General features: G+C 52.9%; 1 protein-coding gene across 1 annotated transcript in view; it reads left to right on the forward strand.

Annotated features, from left to right (window-relative positions):
• LOC100897335 (agrin-like) overlaps positions 1-21278 on the forward strand; it is a 75764-nt gene extending 54486 nt beyond the window's left edge. Inside the window, 23 exon segments of the mRNA XM_029110794.1 lie at positions 46-282; positions 6598-6813; positions 9492-9592; positions 9680-9794; positions 11030-11245; positions 11807-11901; positions 13777-13891; positions 14355-14573; positions 15057-15210; positions 15331-15432; positions 15671-15858; positions 15997-16189; positions 16287-16489; positions 16684-16932; positions 17041-17207; positions 17306-17507; positions 17664-17859; positions 18092-18216; positions 18325-18564; positions 18723-18987; positions 19180-19683; positions 19784-20129; positions 20295-21278. Of these exon segments, the coding sequence (XP_028966627.1) occupies positions 46-282; positions 6598-6813; positions 9492-9592; positions 9680-9794; positions 11030-11245; positions 11807-11901; positions 13777-13891; positions 14355-14573; positions 15057-15210; positions 15331-15432; positions 15671-15858; positions 15997-16189; positions 16287-16489; positions 16684-16932; positions 17041-17207; positions 17306-17507; positions 17664-17859; positions 18092-18216; positions 18325-18564; positions 18723-18987; positions 19180-19683; positions 19784-20129; positions 20295-20474 (4628 nt within the window). The 3' untranslated portion in view covers positions 20475-21278.
• The last annotated feature ends 236 nt before the right edge of the window (positions 21279-21514 follow it).

Below are 21514 nucleotides of genomic sequence, written 5' to 3' on the forward strand. Positions count from 1 at the left end.
TGTTGTTTAGTGACTCGGCTAATGCGTGCTACAAATTCTCCGCAGACACCCAGGACCCTTGTCTGGATAAAGAGTGCCAATTCGGTGCCGAGTGTAAGGTACGTCTCGACGGGAAGGCGGCAGAATGCGTTTGCCCGGAGAAGTGTACCTCCTACGGAGACTCAAAAGGATCCCGGCCTGTCTGTGGTTCCGATGGAAAAGACTATCCAAGTGTCTGCGAGCTCAAGAGATCGGCTTGCAAGGAAATGCGGCACATCACGACCAAGTACCAGGGATCTTGTGGTAAGTAAGATACTCACTCCTTCGAAAGGTATCGACGAAAACCGGATCAGAGAACATGAGGAGAGATCCCCGAAGAACCTCCAGATCTAGACCCTCGGGTTTACGTTCAATATGGATGTTATTCCTCTCCATGTGCGTTGCAATACTTCTCTTTTTCGCGCATCTCAGTCGCATCCGCCGCATATTCCCATCAGTCGGGGGAGGCATCTCTACTAGGGTAATCATGGGGAGGGGGAGGGGGGATTGGCGGTCACGGCCGCATGTGAGTTCTTGTTTTCGAGTGTGCTCTTGTCGTCGAGCTTGATGATCCTCCCCAAAAGACGAGGCCTCATTGATTTCTCGGCAGGACTCGGGCCCGACGGCTTTGGCTTGCTCGTCATTCCTCGGCTGGAGAATCCACCTCCAATCCCTCGCTGAGAAATCAGTTCCTCAAGAAGTTAGTGCTCTTAATCTAGTCCCTTGGGAAACTTTCTTCATCATCATAATCCGCATCCGAAAGGAAGCGGTCCGGAATTCCCGGCTCGTAACCGGCCGGCACCCGAAAGGTTTAGGATTCTTTTCCAAACGACCTTGGGAGCTGCGTTCCCCAAGGATAGACGCGGAGAAACTTTCCGAGTCCCGCGCATTTGTTCCTTGATGGGGTTTCCCTTGCGCTCGATGCTTCTCTAATCGAATGATACCAGATCGATTCGTTTAGTATCCGCGCCATGAGCTCCCATCGAGCCATCATCCGAGAGACCTTCGGTATACTAATCCTCTCAGGGTGCTCACAGTAATCTGGATAATCATCCTCGGGACAGCCCTGAAGGTTTGAGCAGAGAGCTATTCGACGCCAGATTCATTCCCGGCGGCCGAAATCCGGGCTGACGCTATCTCGGTCGAAATCACGAATGTTGGTGTGGAGAGCCGTTCCATCTCGAGCTTGTGCGATTTTCAGCGCCTCTTTGCGTGACGCGAATCTTTGTTCGCCGTCTCGCATGGTGCTTCTAGCGGAACGATGTTTGCCCCTCCAACGTTCAGTGTATATCCACTCTCGGCAAATTGACTCGGGCTCGCTCGCTTTCACGCGCACACAAAAAGTGCAGCTTTGCATTTGGCGAAGATCTGGATCTGCTGTTTTCCTTTGTGTGTCGCTCGGCTGGCAGTCCAGGTCTCAATGCGGAGCAAAGTAAACATTTTCCTTTACGCTTCGACTAAATTAGTGAAGTCATTATCCGAGGACAGTGAGCGTTATTTCCCGCAGCGAGCTGGCGTGTCCTCTGGTCGCCCGCGTGCACAGCGAGACTTCCCTCCTTCCTGGTCGCAGGATATGGGCTGCGGCAGCGGAGGCCGCGTATCAGTCCGGCGATGTTATTCTCGCCGAGGGAATTCCCTTGCTATCTCGCCGTTAACGTGTGATTGTTCTGGTCGATGCGTGAATCGATGAACACGCATCGTCCTTCAGTACAGGAAGTACCTATGTAATTGATTCTGTTCGAGTCCAGTGTTTTCGCGGGAAGACCTGCTCCCTGCGGCGTCGAGACGTTGCGTCAGGAACACAATGGATCTGTGCTCCCCGGAGACTAGGGGTTCCAGGAACCAAATTTTAATGGATTTTCAGCAGTCGTGAATCGAAGATGTATTATTGCCTTCGGACGCTGCCCTCCGGGTACCGCAGACGCAGGTGAACATCCAAAAAAGGCAGGCCAGTGACTTTCGGGTGCGGCATCGCAGGATTTCCGGATGACTCGCGCGGGCCGGTCGACAGCGCCGGAATCCGAGTGATACCCCGGTTACAGATCTTTCATATTCGGATACTGTTTCTGGAGACTCGTTAGCCCTCAGGGAAGTCACGAACATGGCCTGAATGTTCGCTGACTACAACTATCCAAAAATTCTCGCGGGCAATTATCGGCCGCTTCCTTTTTTTTTGTTGGAAAATGAATAGAAGCGGCGCCCTCGAACACTCGACGCTCACTGCATCCATATATAAATATTAGTGTGCTACTCCAGGTGGAAAATTCAGCTCAAAACTTGCGCCATGCAATCACAGCCCTGGCTTCTCCCGAACGATCTATCGTCGGCGAGAGCCTTGGAGCTCCCGGGCAAAGGCTCCGGATTAGGCCTCCGCAGCGTCCCGTCGATGGGAAAAAGTCTCGCATCGATTCGTGAGCATCAATCAATAATCCATTGTTCTGGGGAAGGAGCTTTGAGCGGATAACTCTTGAATCTAGAAAAGGATAGCCGTGAGAAATTTCCGAGGCGGGTCCACATCTTCCGGCAGGATCCCGATTCTTCTTGGGGACGATGTTCGTATCGGGTCATAAATTCACAACGACTTCTAGGCAGAAACCCCGTCTTATTCTGGTTTGCCGCCCCCGGAAGCTCCGAAGCGCCGAATTTGGTGCGACTCGAGTCAGCATTCCCCTCTAGAGACGAGCGGAAACGTCAAAGGGCGTAAGCCGGAGCAAACGGTGCTCGTCCGGAGGGGTGTTCCGGAATATTTGCCAACGGCAATATCTCGATCGCGTATCCGACGACTGACATTGGCTGCCGAAGAGCTTGGTGAAGCTCCCGAGAGTAATCTACCTAGCTGCTTGGAAAAGACCCCAAGGGTGCTCTAGTTATCGGAGCCTCGGTTTAGAAGAAGAACTAAAATGGATAGCCCAGAGAGGATTAAAAGAAGCAGCCATTCAATGCGGCTGGGAAAGTGAGTGGACGGAGGGTCGGCCGATTCTCCCTTCCTCGAGGCACCGGCTGACGCGACGGGTACGAAAAGAGGAAGAGACGAAGAAATCAGTTTCAGTTTGCCTGCCGAGCTCGTGCTCTCGGTCAAACTCTAGGTTCTCAGGAACAGCCGCGGGAAACTCGCCAGAGCTGGGAGAGAAGACCGTTTTTGCATGACCCGCTGCAGTCGACTGAGCTGGAGAGAACTCGCTGTTATCAGTAGACTTTGCGCTCCGACCGAGAGGTTGAACCGACCCCGTGATCGACTCGGAGAACACGAACTGCACCTATCCCGATCGAGGAACCCGGACCCTTCGCGTGGACCGTCTAACTCGCACCGAGCTCAGGCGCTGTGATACGGAGAGGCGGCTGCTCCGAGCGGAGTGTCTCTGGAGACGACATTCTTGACAAAGCCATTATGCCCAGGAGAGCCCATACACAAGTAGATAATGAGCAGAATAGCAAAATACCGCAACACATTCGAGGCATAGGTATGGCGGCGGAGAACTCGATGACCCTTCACGATTACCTACTGTAGGTTCTGTCGGGACGATGTCCCGGTAACCTCTGTCTGCCACTAACATTGCAGCATGGATGTGACGGATCCCGATAAATACTCAAAATGTTCCGAGAATCGATCGGTTGGTGAGATTGTGAGACACTCGCCAACGGAGATGGACCAGATGCTTGGTATCTCCTTACGCAATTCGAACCCGCAGTTCGAGTCCTTTGAACATCTCAAAACTTCCTCGGTCTGCCAGTGACATTGGAGGCAGAAAATTCCCCTCTCGGATACTGGTCTCGAGAGCCCCACGAAGAGAGGGTCCATGAAGGGGAAATCATGGGAGGAAGGAGGAAGAGTTCGGCTAGGAAAGAGTTGTCGAATGAACTTTCTCAATGCCTGGTACCCTCAGAAAAGTTGAGTTTCGAACTACCAGTATCATATGTTGGTTGGTTTCCTCTTCGCCGCGCACCTGGATTTCCCTATGCATATGCCTCCTTAGATCGGCTCGTGTATCTCCAATACCTCGGAGGACCCTCCCATTGGTTGATCACGACGATAAAACCACTATTCTTGCGAAGCAAGAAATTTGTGAGCAAGAGAATGAACGAACCAGCGCCAGACGGGGAGAATACTCTCGTCGAGTTTTTAGCTCCAGGGGAGAACAAACGACCCCTGGAAATTAGCGGACTGAGGTGAGGAAGCGGCGCACATTTTTACGATTATTCGATCACTATCCTAATTGACAAGGATGATTCTTTTCCCCGTCCGCTTCGTCTCTTTTTCCTACATCGAATGAGCTTGACGGCAGTGGCCGGACCCCAGGGATTCCGGACTCCGGAGCGGCCTCGAGGTTTGAGGGGGTGCCCAGCAGCCGATCATCTTTCACGGCCTTTGGGAAACACACAGCGAGCTTCGATGCCCTCTCGCAGTTGCCGAGTACTGGGATAAAAATAGACACCGAGCACCTAGGAATTGATGGAGTCGATAAGGATCAAAAGAAAGTATCCCGCAACCTATGTACAGCAATTCGGTGGGTAGGAACCCGGCCGGACTGCAGCGGGTATGAGTCGCGGACGCAGACGGCGGAGAACTCGACCCAGCAGGGCTCTGGGACCCTGAGATGATAGGGAAGGAACTCGGAAGGAATATATCACGGAATTCGCCCGAGAGGGCTCCCTTTGAGCTCCGGCTGCGTGGCTCGATCCCACGAGCGAAGATTACCGCTCCCGTGGCAATTCACATAACATTCCTGAGAGATTTCTCCAACCTTGACAAGCTCCGAGCTCCGAGTACATGATGTGACTCGTAGACTAGAGAGGAATAAGCCAACTGGGTATGGGAAAAACTTCACGGTCACGCCCATGCAGGAAGGCGACACGACGTTGCGTGTTGAACGAGGTTGGAGACGACGCTTGGCCGCACCGGACCGCTGAGCAGGATCGTTTTGTTCGGAATACCGAGCTTCATTACGGAGAGCTTCGTACCCGCGGTGACCGACCGTATGTGGAAATTTCTTAGCGGTTGGTCGTGGTTCTCAAGGCGCTTACCATACGGACCGTGCAAGTCCGGCCTGAGGAGGAATTATTAGAGATCGGTATCGCCTCCGCCGATTGCAGCGGCCTTGGTGCTCTGCGACTTAATATCGGGACCCTTAATTGGAATCCCACTTAGAAAAGCCGATAGTCGTCGCCGTTGTCGTCGTTGCTCGTTCGTTCATTCGTTCGTGCGTCTTGCCGAGGCGATTCGTCCAATCGGCGAGGCGCTCGTTCTGTGACTGACCGGCGGAGACTTCTAGCGGTCCCGGCAGTTTTTCCCCCATGAGCGAGCAACTGTAGATTTCCGAGAAGGATATTTTTGGATCCTCACTAGCCGACGTCGGCACCGTTCAAAGTGGCAGCTGCGGCGACGGCAATAGGCTCGTTCGTGTGCGAGGCGGTCGTGTGCTCTGCGAGTATTCCACTTTCGAGCTCGCCGGAGAGCGGCTTCATAATGACCCTATAGATCATGCGTATAAAGTCGCCTCCGTATATTAGCCCAACCTCTATTCGGGCACACCTTCCACAATGAGTTTTCTTCCGAGTGGATCTATCGCTCGCGCACAGATACCTCCATAGGGAGGCTTTTCTTCGTCGTCGAGACACATCGCATCCGAAGTTTTCAGACGACACATCACATCCGAAGTTTTCAGACGACACACACGATTTATGTCTTTTCTGTCCCAACATTAGATCGGTAATCCTCGTGTTCACATCGAATGAGCGACTTCTCTTGCGGCTGAGAGCCGCTATACCTTTGTCCTTGAGAGGAGGATCCTCGACGCAACCAAGAGCTTCGGTGCGCGGACTCTTCCGACTCAAACTTCCCAGGTCATCTAAGTCCTCTAAAATGTTTCAACACCTGCCGAAGGTCTCGAGACACATCGAATGTCTGTTTCCGATCGCAAGAACCTCTTGACAGGCCCAGTCCTTGGCGCTCCACCACAATTATTTCCCAGAGACGAAATGAGGGAGAAAACACTCGGGACGAAAGTCCAATGCTTCTAGGTACGGAAAGGTCTAATTGACTCCTGGTAGACCAGACGGCCCAGAGAGAGCTTCGAGATGCAATGTAGCTAAGTGGCCGAGTAATTATTTGCTTGTTCCTTGTGATGATCTTCAGACGAAGCTTCCCACAAAGAAAAAAACGAGACAAGTCGGAGAGGATGAGTAGACCTCGGTCTTTGTCGGCGGGAGGCTCCATTGTCTCCAAGCACTCCACTTAGTGGGAAGCTGGGAGCGCCGGTCACGTATTTTTGTTACGCGTCGTCGCCGCAGGTCAGCCTGCAGCCCGCTCTTCCGCTCTGAGATGCCGTTCCTGAGCAGCTCCCGCGAGACCACAAGCAGTGGAAGGGCGAATCCTGGCCATTCCGTGCCCTGAAGGCTGTCCTGGATTTCTAATGAGTCCTTCGATGGGGTTCGCATCAAGCTCGAGTTACCCGCTGTCTTGACTTCCGGAAAATCCACTCAGCGTCACTTCCCGATTCCGTAGTGACGTTTCGAACCACGCGCCGTAGTTTCATCCGAGTCCTCATGGATCCGTGTCATGATATTGTCCTTTTTTTCCAGACCCTTGCCAGTCTGTCGAGTGTCCTGAACATCAAGTATGTCAACTCGACAAGGCGCGGAATGCAGTTTGTCAATGCAACTCACAATGTCCTCGAGAGGTACGGCCGGTGTGCGGCTCGGATGGGAAGACCTATTCGAACGAATGCGCCATGAGGGTTGAAGCCTGTATTACGCGGAGACAAATCAGGGTCCTGTACCAAAAGGAGTGTGATTCAGGTGAGTGAGTCTCTCTAGACACGAATCTGTCTCTCCGAGAACGCTGACGGCGCCGGCGTAGGAGCTCCGCTATCGGGACAGGGAGAAATCGACTCCCTAATGCGCCTCGAGCGGAGTCTGAGTCGGCGTCGTTCCAAATTAACAGTGTGAAAAATGATTCCGATCAATCGAGTGGACGGTTCGACCAGACAAATCGGAGGTCGAAAGTGTCAATCGATTTCGCACCCGGGAGTAGAACAGGAAGACTGACGGTTGTCGCGTCGACTTCGAGCGACTCCTGAGGAAAGCTCAAGGGAGAGAACCACGGATTTCCTTGTGACGGGAAGGATATGAATTCGTAATAGTCTCCGATTGGGACATGAGAGCATCAGAAATTAATGGGGAAGTTTTCTCTAGGGAGTTCGCTATTCGACAATCAAGAAGACGGCCTCAAGCCGAGGTCGATTAACCTCCTAACCCTATTTTTCGGACTGAGGTCTATCCTCCACTGGAGGCGGGGGTTCACAGGACCGTATGCAAACCTGCATGGGTTTCCTTCTCGCCTTGGAGCTTTTCTCGGTGTGCGCGTCGGTAGTTGCTGCTGCCTACCTACCTCGGCTCGAGGAATTCCGGGAGCCTTGGAGGGTCCCAGGGGAATTTCCATCGTAATCCGACGCGAACGAGGCCGCCTACGCTACTTCAAATAAGGAATCCGCTGAATATTCTCGGATGATCATGGAATCCCTTGTCAACTGATCTCGAAACTTCCGACGCATTCCTCCGGGATTCCGCCTTCCAGGACTTCCCGGATTCATTCGAGTGTGCTGGTGGGTTTCCGAAAATTCGGGGGACTTCGATGAGCTCGGTACCCGAAGCAATATACCCAGACCATGGATAGCGGTGGCAGATCCAGCTGCCACCGTCTGTCAGAGCAGGGACTCCACTCGCTCACGGTCGCCGAATTCCTATAGAGTCATTCGGCAACAGCGAATTCGACCGTTTTCTCTTTCGTTGTCAAACGCCAGACCGGCCACAAATTGAAGCAAATGCGTTTCCGATGCTCAGCACGTTCCGTCGGCAAATGCGCGATGAGGCTCTCCCTCTCTTCTTGAGGTGTGGTTTTTTCCTTCCAATCGGCTGCTTGCCTGCCCGCTTGACTGAATGGATCGCTTCCAATGTTCTGCGGTAGCTCGTTGAAGGACCAATTCTTCCTCGTCTCCATCTATCGTAGCTCGACGGGAACAGCTATCGTCGGGATCGCCGCCGTATCGACGATGAGATGCGAGGAAACTCTCCGCTCGCGTGATGACGAAATCTCGATGAAACAGCCGGTGAGCGCCCCGGCGACAATGAGTTCGCCCGTCCGATTACGATATTTGTGGACGCCTTTCCGTCAGAGAGGGCCTCTCCAGGATTCCCGGAAGATATTCTTCGAAATTTCGGCAAGCGATCCTCTGAGACCGTACTCGGCGGGGAATCCTCAAGATTCTGCGTGAATGGCCATACGACGCCATTGTCTACAAAAAAACATTCATTCGAGCAGCCTGCCACCGTTCCCTGGAATCGACGGACTTTCGCCATGGCCGAGCGGCTCTGATGATTACAAAGAAGCGGATGAAGCGTACGATCGCTCTCGCGAAGCTGGAAATCACGACCATAAACAAGCGGCGTCATATTTCTCGCGGTATAAGCGACAGACCCAGAACGAACGATCCCAGCAGCAGCAGCAGTAGCAGTGGCGACGGCGAGCCTCGCCAGCTCGCTAGGGATTTGCTCCGAAAGCCAGCACCATCATCTCTGGCGCCTGACCTGCGTTCGTCGGCAGGCAGCGCATCTCGGCAGCACGAGATCAGCCGCACAGTTTCCCCCGTGTCAGGAATCCCACCTGCAGAATATGAGCGAGGCTGTCGGAGAACTCCAAGGAATGTGCGGATTCGAAAGTTGAGCTCCCGTCCGGCGTCCCTGGGATGACGGTAGCGAGGAAAGGAACCAGCCGGCCTTCCAGCCGGCCAGCCAGCTCGCCTGGGTAGCAGACTGATATCGACATCCTCGATCCAGGACGGTCAGTCCGTCCGTCCAGGGAGGATTCTCCCGAGGTCTCGCAGCGGAGCTATATCCGGGAAGATTATCTCGTGTTCTGCTCCGCGGCTCTGCTCGCCCGGAAATCGTTTCCAAGACGACCCGACAAGATATCCACAGGCCGCGATCGCTCGAAGACCTCATGCTGTGGGAGCGAGCGCTGGAAGCAGCTGCACTATCCATCGCGAGGAAAAAGGATGTTAAATGGAACGTGGCCTGCATTAGTCGGTCCTTTCCGTCCAGGCCGAAGGCGAGCCTCTTTTGCGTTCATCTACTTTTTCATCTTTTCGTATTTGAAGAATCGACTCTTAGTTAGAGGAGCGAGGGGTTCCGGGACATATCTGATTCGATTGACCACCACTAAAAGAAATTGCCCGGATGGATTTCGAGGAGAAGGTCACTGGAAGCTCGCAATAGAGCTTCGATGCTCCTCTGACCGAAGACCGGGACGATTGTCGTTATTATATGGATCCGTTCTCCCCACCCCTCTCCTCTGGGGAATCATCCCATCCCCGCAGCGCAGTCCTCTCGGCTCCGCGAATACATATGTATCCTCAATGCGTATCCTAGTTATACTCGTCTAGTGGAGAAAGTGTTGACCCCTCGTCTCTCTTCCCCAGTACTCAATCCATGCCGAGCTGTCAACTGTGGCCCGGCGCAAGAATGTGAAATCGACCGGCAGGGTACAGCTGTGTGCAGCTGTCCGCCTCCTTGTGAACAGGTGAGTAGCTACGTGGGTGAGAGAGCTCTTCGTCGACGGCTCTTCATCGCTCGATGGATATTTCCAATCTCGAGAGTGTCCTTGCAGGTGGTACGCCCGATATGCGGGACGGACGGGGTTACGTACGACTCTATCTGCGATCTGAATAGACAGGCTTGCCTTCAGAACACCGACGTGCAAGTTGCCTACAGCGGAACCTGCGGTGAGTGATTCGGAATCCCTTTTGAATTGAGCCGGAAACTTGGAGAATGTCTGCTCGGACGTCAGATAATGGACTTGTCAAACAGAGCAACGCACCAACCCACGCCCGGGACTCGGTTTCAGCTGGAAGCTAAACGGAGCAGGCTTACCGATGCCCATGTGTAATGAAACCATTTCTGACCCAGGCAGACTAACGGAGTGGACATTTTTGTAATTGCTCGACACACAGAGCTAATGTGACCATTTTTAACGAGGCGCCGAAATGTCTGTGGACACAACTCTCTCCCCGCCCCAGTCCAGAGCACTCGCTCTCGCTCATTCCGTCGCGACATTTGTTTGCATTAGATTGTTCGTATTTGACGCGAAAGCGTCCTGCGCCGAATCGGCCGCCGATTTATTCGTGTTATTAGTGTGGTGCTTCGTAATTGATCGTTGCGATTATTCAGCGCAGCCGATGCATGCAGACATCTCCTGAAGCTGGCCCGATGCATGCAACCGAGGCAATATACTATCGTCGGAGCATAGGGACACAAGATGAAATATTGATGTGGCATTTGCAAGTCGCTCTAATTTGAGGTTGATGGCCTCGGACGACCGGGCAGTCCAGCGATCGAGCCAAGAGGAAGACGAGCGGGCTGCCGAGAGACGCAGACAAGCAAACTATCACGGAGACGTTCAGCCCCATGGACTGGACGCCTATTGCATCATACTTAGCTCCCTCTGCTCCCGACTGACCCGGCGCATGCAAAAGACACGCTACGCTCCAAAAGCGGCAGCTTTGCACAAGTCAACAACAAGTGATGGATGGCCCCGAGTATGTTGCCTCGCCTCCGCTCCCAGAGAGTTTTGTCGGGTCCAGACGGAGGTGCTCGCGGTAAGGCGGGACCCCGGCCCGGAAACAACGATACTCACTGGATGAGGCTGCGCTGACAGAGGAATTTGCGTTAGGATACGTTACAGCGGAAGATATGGCTGCTTTGTGGGCCGCCTACATTAGGGCCTTCCGCGCAAATTGAAAGTAATAGCTCCCGGGGGAGCGCACACGTTTGGAAGGTTTATGAATGGGCGAACGAACGGATAGCCGGTTCGCGGTCTGCCGAGGCACGGTCTCGTATCGGGATGTCGGGCTGAGCTATTCATCCGCGAATTTTGAGCATCGACGGACGGAACGAGAGTCTTCCGTTATTCGAACAGATTCACAGTGGAATGAGTGTGATTTTCTTTGCCCTTCCTCAGATGAAAACGGTGCGTGCCACAACTACCCCTGCCAACTGGGAGCTTTCTGCGTGGTTCTACCGAATGGATTCCCATCGTGTGAATGCCCAACTTGTTCCGAGGAATTCGAACCTGTCTGCGGTTCCGATGGAATTTCTTATACAAACGAATGCAAGTTGCGCAAAGAGGCCTGCGAACACAAGAAAGATATCTACGTCGAGTACAAGGGACTCTGCGGTAAGTAGTGAATTTCCCTGCAGATTCCGAAGCTATGAATTCAAGCCAAGCGTGAAGAACACTATGCCAAAGGGATTTCCGAGCTCTGAGCCACGGAGCGGCAATATTCTGATCCGGAAGAAAAGGAGAACGCGATGTGCGCGAGCTTCTGCTATCGGTAGAAGGCGCTTTATCGGTCGGAGAGAGTCTTTCGCCGGGAGCCGGCCTATACGGCTCGTCGCAGAGGTCCGCGAGGACTATGGATAAAGTTCGAGATTGGGACCGGATTCGCGCAGTATTTGCTCGGAGGTCTTCGTTTAAGACGAGTCGTTTCCGACGACAAGCGGTTCCGCGAACAATTCGGGAAGACGGCGGCGGAGACTCCGACGCTCGTTCTTGGACGACGGCCAAGCTACTGTCGCTTCGCAGGTGATGCGCGATCATGAAGCGTGAATTAAGGGGGAAGAGGAATTCGGACGTCGACGGAATTCTTATGACGCGACGGCAGAAAATGAAAGCGCCTCTTGCTGGAAAATGTAAACCTCATTTCGAAGTTCTAATATGTTTCTTGAATGCTTGCAGCCGATTCGTGCGCCAACAAGAAGTGCGACCACTACGCCATGTGTAAAACGAACAGCGGAAACGCTTTATGTGAATGCCCCTCGGAATGCAAACCGGTAAGAGTTCTTTTCCGACTGATTCTTCCGACATGGAGTCGGGCGTATCGTCGTCCCTTCGTCCTATGAGTGTAGCTTTCCCTTTATATGACCGTCTCCTTTCGGCCGAGCGAGCGAGCGAACGAACGAGCGAGCGAGCAAGCAAGCAAGCGAACGACGGTCGGGCGGTCTCCTCAGTCGCGGTCCGTTCAGCACAGCGGAGCAATGCCGCGCCAAGCGAGGAACGACCTCTTTCTTCATTTCGAGTTATTTCAACAGCAGCCATTGCGGATTTTATACGTCTTGTGGCTATGGGAAAGGGGGGGGAGGAAGTAGCGACGGCCAAGTTCGCCGTCGCCAATTATATCACGATCTGACGTTTCGGGGAGCGGATTCTGACAGGGGCATGACGTGAGCCATTCTCTTCCTCGTTCCAACTCTTTGATTTTGAGCCGTCGACTTTTCCCGATGGGGTCGATTGAATATTTCTTTTGCATGACAAAGGAGCGAAGCTCTTGGCGATGGCGACTGCTGTTGGTTCTTCATTTTTCAACATCCTCCCTCGTTGACGATCCGCTCCGCTTCCGCTCGAAATTGGAACTCATTGTCCATTCGGCCGTGGAAGGGGAAAGATGAAGATATACAACGACGTCGCACTCGGCGATAGTGACGACGATCAAGGCGATAGTGGACTCGTAATTTCAAACTCTTCTCATTCGAACCGCCTCGAGCTGTTCCTCAGAATTTCACGATTCGTCCATTCTGTCGCTCCCGCCCCCCCCTCGTCTAATCCTTGAATACATCTCGGAAACTTCCACGATGAGAATGGGAACGATCTCCGACATTCGGAAACCTCGTGCGAGAAAAAATAATTACTAACCGGAAACGAGCCTGGAGGGCGTTTTGAAACGCATCGCTTCAATCATTATCACGTGGATTCCTCTGTGATGCGGGAAGAAAACCGCTGAAATCCCTCGATGCACGAACTCAAGGATTTGTGTTCGCGGGACGAGACCGTTGGCATCGGGAACAGCTCCTCGGTGTGCGAGACGTTGTCAGACTCGCGACTATTCCGAATAACATTTCGGATGGCAGCTTTTTTGGGTCTCTACGCTCGGCTTCCCCTCCAATGTCGATCCTCCTCGAGCCCGAGCTCTGCGGCGTCGTGGCGAATCCATCCATGTTGTTCAGAGCAAAAAAAACACACTGAAGTCGGCCGAAGATTTTCGGACGGATTCCGATAGTCTTATGAGCGAAAATAATCCGACACGTGGATGAAATCGGTTGAGAACTCTGCGAGACTTCTCATTTCTCATGAAATTACCCATGTTGATGCTTAATCGAGAGTTCCGCATGCCCATGGATATTCCTAATCGTCAATGAGAGGATTTTTCGTGACACAATAGCGAGCGGCTGACGTCAATGAAATTCCAGCGCTCATACCTTCGATTCGGTATGGGTGCTGGAAGCTCCCACGGCCCCAGTACTTAAGCTACACACTCATTCACTCAGAGCTCTCTCGAGCAAATCGCGGCGGAAGGCGGAAGAATGCCTGCGAGACCTAAAACGGATTCTCCAATGATTTGCTGCAAGCCGCTTCCGTGTTCGTCCAGGTCTCCCATGGGGGTCGCTCGCAGCGAGTAGATTTCGACTCGGCCAAGGTCGTAATAGCAATCGGAATACGTCTCCTTCTTTTTCCGTGTTCCGGCCTGCACGTTAGGTAATGCGTGTCGCTTAACAGCTCTGCGAGCCGACTGAGAGACTGATTGACTCTTCTCCCGCTGGCTGAATCGGTAGGAGGATCCTGACTTCCACGCTGACTCGGCGTCCGGTTCGCACTCGGAGGTCAACGAATCCGCGGAACTAAAGAGCTCTTTCCATTATTCTTCCCACTAGGTGAAACTCCCGGTTTGCGGAAGCAACGGAAAAACTTACGAAAACGAGTGTGAGCTCCAGGTGGACGCTTGTAACTCGAAATCCGACATAGCTGTTTCCTCCACGGGACCGTGCGGTACGTATTTCGGCGATTTCCTCTCTCTTTCCGGTCGCTTCCGGTCTTTCTCTTCTTCGTGCTCGTGGCGCTGTTCTACATCATACATAGCGGTCCCGGCTGTGCTATCGCGTAGACGTTTTGTCTGTTATCTTTCGTAAATAAATCACCGCATTCGGTCATATTCTCCTATACCGCTGAAACCGAGGGAATCTAGCGACCGGGGCAGCCACAAGGGCGCTCGGCACGTCCAGCTGGCTGGGCTCGTTTTCGCGGCAGCTGTAGTAGCTGTCACTGATGGCGACAGGAGACGTCAAAAGTCGAGTAAAAAATCTCGCCACGGCAACGCGCCGCTTATCGGAAACGAGTGGAAAGATTTCCGCGCGGTCAAACAGAAACACTCGGAAATCGCTGCTTCTCGTCTGAGCCCTCATCCGGAGCTTTCGGGAAAACGGCGTGTGTAACGGTCGCTTCGATGTTTCAGACATGTGCTCGAACGTCGTATGTCATTTCGGTGCTCGTTGCGAAAATGGCGACTGCGTTTGTCCAACGAGTTGTCCTGACAATTATTCTCCGGTTTGTGGTAATGACGGCGTTACCTACAGCAACGAGTGTGAGTTGCGGACAGCTTCTTGTAAGAAAGGCCGTCAGCTACAGGTTCTCCACTTCAAAGAATGCGACGACGAAATTGTCTCCAGTGCAGGTGAGCTCGTACGCATTGAATCGCGATGATGCAAATTCACGATTCTGAGAGCATGCTCCTCGCGCACCCTAGCCAATCTGAGTGAGCCGATCCGCAGGCCTTACGACCGTATAGACTTCAGGCCCGGGAGTCTTCGAGCTATAAAATGCTTGTGGAGGAGTCGAGCGTTCCGGCCCGACTTCTTCGGCAGATGAATCGACCTCGACAGTTGTTGGAAAATTTGATTTTTTCTGCGAATCAAACGATGCGTCCGTGAAATCGGAGCCTGCGTCGACACTCGCGTCCCCGGACGACGTCCTTCAGTCTCGGATGGACGTCCCCACTCTCGAGCAGTTTCGACAACGCTCCTGAATACATGTCGCGACACAACGATGGCCTGTCGGAGCAGGCCCGCAGTCAGCAATCGAGATCACAGAGTCGAGGAACGAAATAGAGATGTGTGTAGCCGACGGGCATTTTGAACGTATTATCTTTCCCTTCCAGAGGGGTCTGGCAGCAAATGCGAGGAAAACTGTCGCTTTGGCGGAATCTGCAAGCCCCGTTTCTCCGGAGATCCGATGGAGTGCCGTTGTGAATTCAACTGTCCCGACGTTCGAGTAGATGAGAGCACTTTCGTCTGCGGGTCTGACGGCAAAAAGTCAGTTACGAGTTTGGGAAGCTTCTCGATCGGGGAAGATTGCCTCGAGATGCATCCATTTTTTCCTTTAAAGACAATTCCGAGGCGGATTCTCCGATTTTTCCTCTTGTTCCTTCACAGATACGCTTCCTCTTGCCACCTTCAGATGGAGGCTTGTAAGAAGCAAAAACATATCAAGACCGCACCCAAGGAACGCTGTCTGGCAAAGGATCTCAAAGCAATGTCAGGTGAGTGATTCCGAGCTCTGCCCCAGTGCGTTCCTTTTGTCCCCTCTCCTCCTGGTTGCGTATCACTGCCGTGGAACAATGGGAGCGGTCTGACGTTCCCGCCTGTCATAGTAATGAGGTTCGCGTGTCGCCCGCCGCGTTCTCTTGGACTTTGTCTGGCGGTGTCGGCAGGAGTCTCAAAAAAACTGAAATCGATTTTTTGAGATCGCTCTCCGAACATGGATTCGAGCGAGAGGAATAAATTCCGGCTAACGTGTCCGCGTTACAGAAGGGAAAAGTTCACTGCCTTGCGAAGGAGGTCTCCCGCTCAAAGATCCAGCCACAGGCAACGAATACTACTGCGGCGACGGCGGGAAAACCTGCCCTTCGGGAACCTACTGTCACAAAGGCATCGGATTCGCCACCTGCTGCGAGAAGAAAGGTCGGTTCTACGTGTTCTGAATCTGCGAATCGCCGCAGCGAGCGGCGACTCGACGGTCTCCGGCCGAGCTCGGGATATTTACGCGAAAACTTCTTCCAATGAACAAGCAATGACTAAGCATGTGCTCGCTTTCCTCAGCCAAAACGACCAAGTGCATGTTCAGCAAATACGGATGTTGCCCGGACAGCATCACTTCGGCCTTGGGTCCGGCCCATCTTGGCTGTCCCGGAGCTTGTGGATGCAACAAATTGGGTTCGATTGGGAACATGTGCGACCCAGTCACGAAACAGTGCCAGTGCAAGCCGGGAGTGGGTGGATTACGCTGTGAGAGGTGAGAGCCGAGCCCTCAGGGGAAGGCGGGACGTATCTTTCAGCGTTGTTGGTCCGTTGCGTCGCCGAGCGTTGAACTCTCCGATTTCCAATTACAGATGCGAGCCAGGATACTGGGGTTTGCACCGCATAGGAGAAGGTCTCCCCGGCTGCTCGTTGTGCGAATGTCATCCATTAGGCTCGGTCAGGGATGATTGTGAGCAAATGACAGGACGCTGCGTATGTAAACACGGCGTGCAGGGCATGAAGTGTAACACCTGTCCGAGTGGAGAGGTGCTCAGTGCAGATGGCTGTACCGACGGTGAGTTTCGACCGCGGAGTTGAACTTCTGCCGAGCTCTGCAATCGGAATCTCGGAACGTACCCACTGTGGATCGAAAGAACTTGGAGAATTGAATTGAGGAGACGCTCCGGGAATGTTTGCGCGAAGGAGAGCGGAAACGTATCGACTGTGGCCTCAATCAGCTTGACTCATGTTTGCTCCTTCACTCGACAGCCTCTCTCGTTCGACCGATAAGCGGGACCTGTGCCACTCTAGTGTGCCGTCATGGCGCCGTGTGCCAGCAGCGGGGTCCTGGTGAAGCGCTATGTATGTGCGACGTTAAATGCTCTCCTGAAGAAGATACAGGAGGACCGGTTTGTGGGTCCGACGGAAACTCCTACGGCTCCGCTTGTCAACTTCGCGAATTCAGCTGCCGAACCCAAAAGCACATCTCAATCGTGCATTTCGGACACTGTCAAATGGGTGCGTGAGGAGCTATTTCCCAGACGAAAATCATCCCTAAAGAAGCTCGAGCGATTATTCGGCAATCGACATCTCTCGATTTACGCTATTCCTTTCTGGCTTCTGCAGAGGACATCTCACCCACATCCGGCCCTATGCGACGCTCGACCGTGGAACGTTGGACTTTGGATGATGACCACAAGTCTACCCGGGAAATAAGCATGTCCAGTCTGCCCGACGAATTCAGGCCGACCGAGGCATCGAATAGTCTGTTCACGAACGATGACTCGATTCAGGTCTGCCATTCAGTTTTTCTTCTCGGCTCAGGAGAGAGAGTGAAGCTCTCCAAAGATCATCATGCGACCTCCGTCTAATTCTAATCCTTCTAATTCAGGTCCCCCATTTCAACGGGAAAGCATATCTAGAACTGCGACGATTACAAGCCTACCAAGGGCTCTCTCTGGAAATCGAATTCAAGGCCTACTCCAGCGACGGCTTACTTCTCTACAACGGACAGACTATGACAGGAGCGGGAGATTTCTTGTCATTAGCTCTTCGCGACGGCCACGTCGAGTTTCGATACAACTTGGGCAGTGGTGCGTCCCCCGATGAAATCGATAAAGAGAATCACCATCGCAACGTTTTGCGACGGAGACGATCCAGCAGTCGAAAAAAAAATTAGATTGTACTCATTTTGCTGCGAATAAGGTCGGTCGGGAGGCTAACGAGAGGAAACTCGATTTGATCAACAGGTACGGTTACACTGAAGTCTCACGAGCGTGTGACTCCTGGGGAATATCATCACGTAATGATTCGACGCTATCACCAAGATGGAGTGCTTAAAGTCGACAACGGTGCCGAGGTGACCGGCAGATCAGATGGGATCCTGAAATCACTCGATCTCGCCGAAAACCTCTACGTAGGATCTGTCCCTAAACGGATCGAGGGGTGAGTCCTATGGGGGACGTGCTCGGAAATTTTCAGATAATCCCGGTCCAAGAAAACGAGAGTAGCCACTCGCGGGGAGACGAATTTGCATATTCCCCGCACGAGCGACCGGGAAGAGAATCGCTCGCTCATTCGGCTCTGGGAAACTCTGCCGCGAGACACGGCATCGGAGAAGAACTAATCTTACTGCATGACTGATCGGATCGACGCTCTAACTTTTGAATTATTCCAGAATATTTCAAAACGTCGGTGTTTCCACTGGTTTCCAAGGCTGCATCAGTCTTATTCGGGTAGGGAAGAAACACCTCAACCTGAAATACCCTCAGTCCAAAGACATCCTCAGCGCCTACAACATTCGTAAGTTTTTCCCGTCGGCCGGCCGTGACTATCACGATACGAATTCGATAGATTCTCGTAGAGAACAGACCACAGCCGGGTGACGAAGAAAAATTCCCGACTTTCCAGGCGAGTGCACTGAAAACGCTTGTTCTGCTGCACCCTGCAAGAACGGGGCGCTCTGCGAGCCAGTCGGCACCTCGTACAGGTGCGAGTGCCGTCCCGGATTCGGTGGGAGAGACTGTGAGGACGCGACCCACAAGTGTTCCACTCATCCCTGCGCTCATGGCTCGACGTGCGTTCCCACGGACGATAACAAATTCTACTGCAAGTGTCCCCCTGGGAAATCCGGGACATACTGCGATACGAGTAAGTAGTCGTCTGCCCCGAGCACTTGGGATGAGAATCGCTGCTCGGGCAAAGACCATCAAGATTATTTATGCGAAAGGACTATATTTCCTGTGCCCGAAGTCGAGCTCTGCGGGAATAGTTCGAGTAGACCGCAAATCTTGTACTTTCTCCCGCAGGTATCAAAGCAGCGGGACCGAACTCGGTCGTGTTGTTCAGTGGATACAGCTTCCTGGTCCTGCCAACCATGCAAGGGATCTCTCAGTACTTCACGATCGACATCTGGTTCATGCCAAGGGCATCAACCGGACTTCTACTGTACAACGGACAGGGAACCACTGGGAAGGGTGATTTCCTCTCCATCTCACTGGTTTCTCAACATGTTGAATACCGATACAACCTGGGCGGTGGAGGTGTTAATGTTTCTTCCACCGTCGTGTTGACGTGAGTGTTACCCCAGGCATTAGATCCTCGATCCATCTTGCGATGCGCAACCCTCTCGAGTCCGATTCGTACATCGGAACTTGTGGATACGCGGATTCGCACTATCGCTCATGCGTAGTGTGCGTTCTCTGATTCACGCTTTCCCTAGGAATGGTCCGTATTTTCGTGTTCAAGGCTTGTTTCTTTTCGCAGAGCACCGAACATGATCAGTTTGAACGAATGGCACTCGATCCGAGTGACCAGAAGTAAGAAGGAAGGTTCTCTACAAGTCGATCGAGGACCTGTGGTTCAAGCCGTGTCCATGGGATCACTGGACGAACTAAATCTGGATCAGCCCTTGTACATAGGGGGAGTGTCGGGGGATACTCCGCTGCCGAAAGATATCGGCCCCACAGCCGGTTTCGACGGCGCCATCCAGCGTATAGTCGTCAACGGCGCGGTTTGGGACAACCTCTTGGCGAGGGCCCGCTCATCGCACATGGTATCGCAGTACCATGGGGCGCCGTGCGGAAGCCGGCCATGCAGGAATGGCGGTATCTGTACGCCGCTATTGAACCTATACACGTGCTCTTGCGCGCCAAACTTCGGCGGTAAGCACTGTGAAAAAGTGCTCTCGACCAGAGAAGAAGAACTCAGCCAGCCGGTGCTCTTCGACGGTCACACTTATGTGCATATACCCCATAGATTCGTCTCCAAGTGAGTGAACGCCCCAGTTGAGATATACGGGGATCTTATCTCTCGGATTTCGAATATTCGGCTCGGGTCAGCCGTCGTTGATCGATCTCTTATTTTCCAGAGCGGAGAACAATGAAGATGATACCATCGAGGTTAGATTCAGATCGAAGCAGACCAACGGCTTGTTGGCCTGGGTAGCCGAGGGTGGCCCGGCCTCCGTGGGGGTTAACGGAGGCTACATGGCTCTAGCCCTGGCTGAAGGCCATCTCGAGTTTAACTTGAATCTCGGGGAAATGCGGAAGGCCGTCGTACTACGCAGCACGGCAAATCTCAACGACGGACGGTGGCATCACGCAAAAGTTACCGTCAACGCGCAGATGGCTTCCTTACAAGTCGACAGTTCTCTCACAACAACCGTCGCCATGGATCACTCGCTGGAGGAATTATCGAGCAGTGGGGTCATCTGGGTAGGTTTCGTGTCCTGAATAATGATGATGATGAAGATGTAACTTGGGAGAGAAGACCCGAACGTTGGGTCAGAAGAGCTCCATTCCTCTCGCAACTCACGAACCGGTCACCCTAGCGCCCGGCGAAATACGATTGATTCTTCATTTCTCTTCATTCTTGTGCAGGTTGGAGGCGCGTCCACTCTACCGGCCCGTCTGCCGTCGGCCTTCTACAACGGGTACAACGGCTGCATAGCGTACCTAGCGCTCAACGGAGAGTCGCTCACGTTGGCCCTCCACATACATCCGGACAAATTGAGATCGTGTTCCGATCGAGACACGGGCCGCGATCTCAGTAGATTATAAATATATGATGATCGGGAGCGCTCTAGTCTTGAACTGAAGGCGATGTAAAATAAAATGACTGAAGAGAAGGAGATCGAAGGTAAGAGGAGAATCGGAAGGGATGGAGACTGCGGTGCCTCTGAGCAGCTCAAGTCAACACCGCCTCCGGAAGATTCTCCCCAGACGGAGAGATTGTGAGTTCGAGCGAGGACATGTCGTCGCGAACGGAACCAACTCGGAGCGACATGACACGGCAAAAACTTCAGCGGGAGGAGCGGTTATAGAATTAAGGAATGGACGAAAATGTTAGGAAACAGATCAAAAGTCTTCCGGTCTCGCTAGAACCCCTAAAACTCCAGTCTCATCACTTATCGGCGACGGGAACGGAGCGGAAATCCTTGACGTGCGGACTCCTCATCGACGAGGGTCCCGGAAAATAATATTTTTTCTTCCCTTGGTCGTTCCGTTGGAAATGGTCGCCTAGGCAACGATCTCAACTGATGCAATACCACGGTGAAATCATAGATGACTGTCCTCTGCGGAAGTCGCTGACCGATCCACCAGCCCAACGAAAGGAATGATCCTCGATGTACCATACATATACGCTCCAAAGATTTGAGAAGAAAAGAAAGGAAGTCCCGAGCTGTACACACTCGTCTGAGGCCGATGGAATCGAAATGGACCGATGGAATGAATCATTCCATCGCTCACCCGTGCCGGTACCTTGTTCTTGTGGCTATCGCCGCAATTTTCCACAATGTTCCACCCTCCGGCGCGAACAATAGGTTCGTCAACCGGGAAGGAGGTTTCTGAGCAAAAATCACAGATCCGCGAGCTGAGAAGGTTTGAAGGCGGGAATCGAACACTCGGAAAAAAGGGGAAGGGGAATGTCTGTGTTGGAAAGCATATTCATGTCTCTCATATCTACTGGACGGGAAGGTAATCAAATACCTAATCTGGGTAACGAGGGTATCAGCGGCAAATGTTGGTTGCACATAACACGGGAAATACGACGATACTGAATGAATAAATGTTTGTAACTTAAACTTCATCGCGTTTTC

Source organism: Galendromus occidentalis, unplaced genomic scaffold (genome assembly GCF_000255335.2).
Source record: "Galendromus occidentalis unplaced genomic scaffold, Mocc_1.1 scf7180000077116, whole genome shotgun sequence".
NCBI lineage: Eukaryota > Metazoa > Arthropoda > Arachnida > Mesostigmata > Phytoseiidae > Galendromus > Galendromus occidentalis.